The 5,263-nt window shown below is 39.6% G+C and overlaps 1 protein-coding gene across 3 annotated transcripts in view; it reads left to right on the top strand.

Moving 5' to 3' along the window:
- LOC117341023 overlaps positions 1–4,993 on the top strand; it is a 51,947-nt gene extending 46,954 nt beyond the window's left edge. For all 3 annotated transcript variants that reach the window (XM_033902832.1, XM_033902831.1, XM_033902830.1), the window contains one exon: positions 830–4,993. In XM_033902832.1, coding sequence (XP_033758723.1) covers positions 1,164–2,552 — 1,389 coding nt within the window. In that variant the 5' untranslated portion in view covers positions 830–1,163 and the 3' untranslated portion in view covers positions 2,553–4,993. The remainder of the gene's footprint in view (positions 1–829) is intronic.
- Positions 4,994–5,263: the final 270 nt, after the last annotated feature.

Genomic DNA, 5,263 nt, shown 5'->3' with positions numbered 1-5,263 from the left:
CATCATGTTACAATGATATAAATGACGGCCCGGTAGTTTGTACATGTTACAATGATATAAATGACGGCCCGGTAGTTTGTACATGTTACAATGATATAAATGACGGCCCCGGTAGTTTGTACATGTTACAATGATATAAATGACGGCCCCGGTAGTTTGTACATGTTACAATGATATAAATGACGGCCCCGTGGTTTGTACATCATGTTACAATGATATAAATGGCGGCCCCGGTAGTTTGTACATCATGTTACAATGATATAAATGACGGCCCGGTAGTTTGTACATCATGTTACAATGATATAAATGACGGCCCGGTGGTTTGTACATGTTACAATGATATAAATGGCGGCCCCGGTGGTTTGTACATCATGTTACAATGATATAAATGACGGCCCCGGTAGTTTGTACATGTTACAATGATATAAATGACGGCCCCGGTAGTTTGTACATGTTAATATGATATAAATGGCGGCCCCGTGGTTTGTACATCATGTTACAATGATATAAATGATGGCCCCGGTAGTAGACATTTTACTCCTAACACAATCACCTCGAGAGTGACATGTGTTCCTTTAGTCACTAAGTCTATATTGTCTTATTAGGTTTTTTTTACCCGATAGTCTATATAGATTATAATAAGTCAGTTTAACTTTCTGGCTTATTGTTCGAGTACGGCTGTATACGAGTGAAACAGAACGAACTGTTACCCAGCGAGTCTTATCGTTGAAATATACCGCTACATTTCATTGTAATTTCAGAAACCTAAAACTCGAGTCTGTTTGAACTTTATTCACGTATAACTCTTTTGTTACTTTGTGTTTTGCAGGTGCCCATGGCAAGTCTACACCAGTAATTAAGGGAATTTCTACTGCAATTTACCAGATATCAGATCCCGACTTTCCTCTTGGTACCAACAAAGAAACACCATGGACTGTGCATTTTCGTCAATATTATAGAAGGCCAAGAAGATTTGTCTTCGCTATGTTTGATTACATATCAGTAAATGTTTATTATTAAAACTTGTGGATCGCAGATCAAATCTGGGTACATATGTAGACAGCAGGTGTTTGCCAATCTGTAATGATGTATTAATTGATCATGTACGTGACGGTGTATGTCACACATGAGGATGGCAACAGGATGAAAATATAGATTTTTCCATGGAACCTTCCCAGCAGCTACGACCGAAATCTGCCAAACACAATTATCACAATCGCCCCCCGCAGCCAAAACCGCCCAAGTCCCGTGATCCACAAATCCCGTATCCGGTCAAATCAACAGAAGCCGAGAAGACGCGATTAGAACCAGATCGTCCTAAGAGCGCGCATCCACGAGCAAAAAGCCGCCATGGGATTGTTGTTGATATAGTAAACTCTCATAACAGCATATATACAGATATCACCGTCATAACCGATGGTCGGAATACGCGTGTGCCGTCAAATCTACAGAAACCGGTTAAGTCGAATCTGAAAAGAAGCAAACAGAAGAAACACTTGAATGAAATTGGTCAAGGTAAAATGCCAGCAACTAAGATGGCTACTGACAATATGAAAGAAAACAGCGCGAATGTCAAAATGGTGGCTCACCAAGTTACACAAAAGGCTGAGACAATTACGCGTTGTTACTATCGACCTTTGACCCCAATCATTACAAACGAGGACGAGTACTATGCTAAGCTCGACCCTGTGGACTACTTCAATGACCCTACCATACAGGATCTACCCATGCTCAAAGAGAAATCAAAGACCACGGGAAAAAATCAAATGCATTCAATGCAACTACCGACAATGAAGAGCCCGCCTCATGACGATGGGAAGTCCAATCCGTGGTCGGGAAGATTAAAGGATCCGAACAAAACATTGGTGGCCCGTAAAAAGTATGTCAACACTAAAAACTCAGTCTACGCCATGTTTTTTGACGATAGACCAGGAACATTAATTTCAGACACCAAAAAACATGTACGGCCTTTAACGGACGACAAAGTTATCATGCAGAGCACAAAGACTCTACAAAATGGCGGCTTAGTAGGCAACGCATTGGGTGTAAAGAAGTCGAGATTAACGAAAGTTGACGGTCGCAGACTCATTGGTTACCGTGGTAATAACACACGTGGTCCACCCGGGAGTGAGAAAAGTTGGATTCCTAGGTACAATGGACTCTCCCAAAACACACATACGTTAACCACTGTCGGCAAAACTGGAAGTCCTAATGTTAAGATTGCTCAAGGTCTAGCAGCAAGGGATCCAAAAACTAAATATAGATATGAACTTCGTCCATTCTCGGAAGGAGTAAACATTCTTGCAGATAACGAATTGCTAAGATACCGTGCCAACCACGAATTATATCATTCTAAATACAATGTGGACAGATTGTTAGCAAAACACAAGAAAAAGTGTGGAAATTTTCCTAATGGATTTGATTTGAAGCCTCGGCGAAACAACCTCGTGGGTCCTGATCAGTTGGAAGTTAAGCACCCAGGTACCATCAATGGGCACCAGACTCCACGGCCCCGGAAGTTAAAACCCATACCGGGTGTTCATAAAACGTGAAAATACTCATTCAGTGTATTTCATCACATAATGGTGAATGACTCGGTAATCAGGTGTAAGGTTTTATATTATCATATCTTTTTTATTGTAAACGATTTATAAAGACCAAACATTACTGACAGTATAACGCGCTCAACCACCATTATTTCCGTGTATATCAGACACTGGGTTCTGTATTCTGGAATTATTAATTCTCTTTACGTTTCTTGGAAACATGAACTGAAAACGGTAGGTTTTTGTTTCGTAACTAAGCCTCAGTAGTTATTTTCGGCTTGGTTATATTGATTCCGTTATCACTACAAACCAATAATTTTGTCACGTCAATTAATGTTGGATTTATTTTATTAATTGTGAAGTTTAGACTATACAGCCTAGATAAACATTTGTATGATGTATTCACATTTATACCATTTATTCACATTTAAGCCTTGTATTCACATTTATACCTCCGTGATGTTACAGTTAACGAAGGACTCAATGAATTTGATCATAATAAGTACAGGCGGCTGAGTTTAGGCGATCAAAGCACTCATGAATATATCATGTATTCATTGTCAAACAAAACACTGGATATGGACCAGGTTTATGATATGTACTCGTTGTATGACAGGATATGGACCTGGTATAGAATATGTTCTCGTTGTATGACAGGATATGGACCTGGTATAGAATATGTACTCGTTGTATGACAGGATACGGACCTGGTATAGAATATGTACTCGTTGTATGACAGGGTATGGACCACGTATAGAATATGTTCTCGTTGTATGACAGGATATGGACCTGGTATAGAATCTGTACTCGTTGTATGACAGGATATGGACCAGGTTTATGATATGTACTCGTTGTATGACAGGATATGGACCAGGTTTATGATATGTACTCGTTGTATGACAGGATATGGACCAGGTTTATGATATGTACTCGTGGTATGACAGGATATGGACCATGTATAGAATATGTACTCGTTGTATGACAGGGTATGGACCACGTATATAATATGTTCTCGTTGTATGACAGGATATGGACCACGTATAGAATATGTACTCGTTGTATGACAGGATATGGACCAGGTTTATGATATGTACTCGTTGTTTGACAGGATATGGACCTGGTTTATGATATGTACTCGTTGTATGACAGGATATGGACCTGGTATAGAATATGTACTCGTTGTATGACAGGGTATGGAGCTGGTATAGAATATGTACTCGTTGTATGACAGGATATGGACCACGTATATAATATGTACTCGTTGTATGACAGGATATGGACCACGTATAGAATATGTACTCGTTGTATGACAGGATATGGACCTGGTTTATGATATGTACTCGTTGTATGACAGGATATGGACCTGGTATAGAATATGTATTCGTTGTATGACAGGATATGGACCATGTATAGAATATGTACTCGTTGTATGACAGGGTATGGACCACGTATAGAATATGTTCTCGTTGTATGACAGGATATGGACCACGTATGGAATATGTACTCGTTGTATGACAGGATATGAACCACGTATAGAATATGTACTCGTTGTATGACAGGGTATGGACCACGTATAGAATATGTACTCGTTGTATGACAGGGTATGGACCACGTATAGAATATGTTCTCGTTGTATGACAGGATATGGACCATGTGTAGAATATGTACTCGTTATATGTTAGGATATGGACCTGGTATAGAATATGTACTCGTTGTATGACAGGATATGGACCTGGTATAGAATATGTACTCGTTGTATGACAGGGTATGGACCTGGAATAGAATATGTACTCGTTGTATGACAGGGTATGGACCTGGTATAGAGTATATACTCGTTGTATGACAGGGTATGGACCTGGTATAGAATATGTACTCGTTATATGTTAGGATATGGACCTGGAATAGAATATGTACTCGTTGTATGACAGGATATGGACCACGTATAGAATATGTATCTCGTTGTATGACAGGATATGGACCACGTATAGAGTATGTTCTCGTTGTATGACAGGGTATGGACCTGGTATAGAATATGTACTCGTTGTATGACAGGGTATGGACCTGGAATAGAATATGTACTCGTTGTATGACAGGATATGGACCACGTATAGAATATGTTCTCGTTGTATGACAGGGTATGGACCTGGTACAGAATATGTTCTCGTTGTATGACAGGGTATGGACCTGGTATAGAATATGTTCTCGTTGTATGACAGGGTATGGACCTGGTATAGAATATGTTCTCGTTGTATGACAGGATATGGACCTGGTATAGAGTATATACTCGTTGTATGACAGGACACGGCCATGATTTGTACTACTTTCCGCCCGATGTGTAAACTTGGCCCTGGAGGATGTTTGAAAGTCAATTTTAACACATTATATGCCGGACACCGATGATAACTCTTCCCAAAATATAATAAAAAGGATAGCATTACAAGAGTCATTTTGTATTTGTGATAGCAATTTTTTTCTTGGCTTAGAAAATCAATGAAAACGGGGTTGTTTGTTGTTTGATAGTCTTCTTTGGTATTTATTACGACATGCTACAAATCGCCGCAGTTGTCAAATTGCACACAGATCAGCCGTGGTTAGGCCGCATTAATCTTACTACTATATACATCCGCTAGATAATGTATTGCTAGGGACAATCTCTCATTCGCCCATAGCAGTATAGTAAAGACATTTCTACTTTGTCACCAGGTCTTTGTCTAGTA

This window comes from Pecten maximus, chromosome 13 (genome assembly GCF_902652985.1).
Source record: "Pecten maximus chromosome 13, xPecMax1.1, whole genome shotgun sequence".
Lineage (NCBI taxonomy): Eukaryota > Metazoa > Mollusca > Bivalvia > Pectinida > Pectinidae > Pecten > Pecten maximus.
The sequence above is the reverse complement of the archived record's forward strand: the minus strand, read 5'-3'. Positions and strand labels throughout refer to the sequence as shown.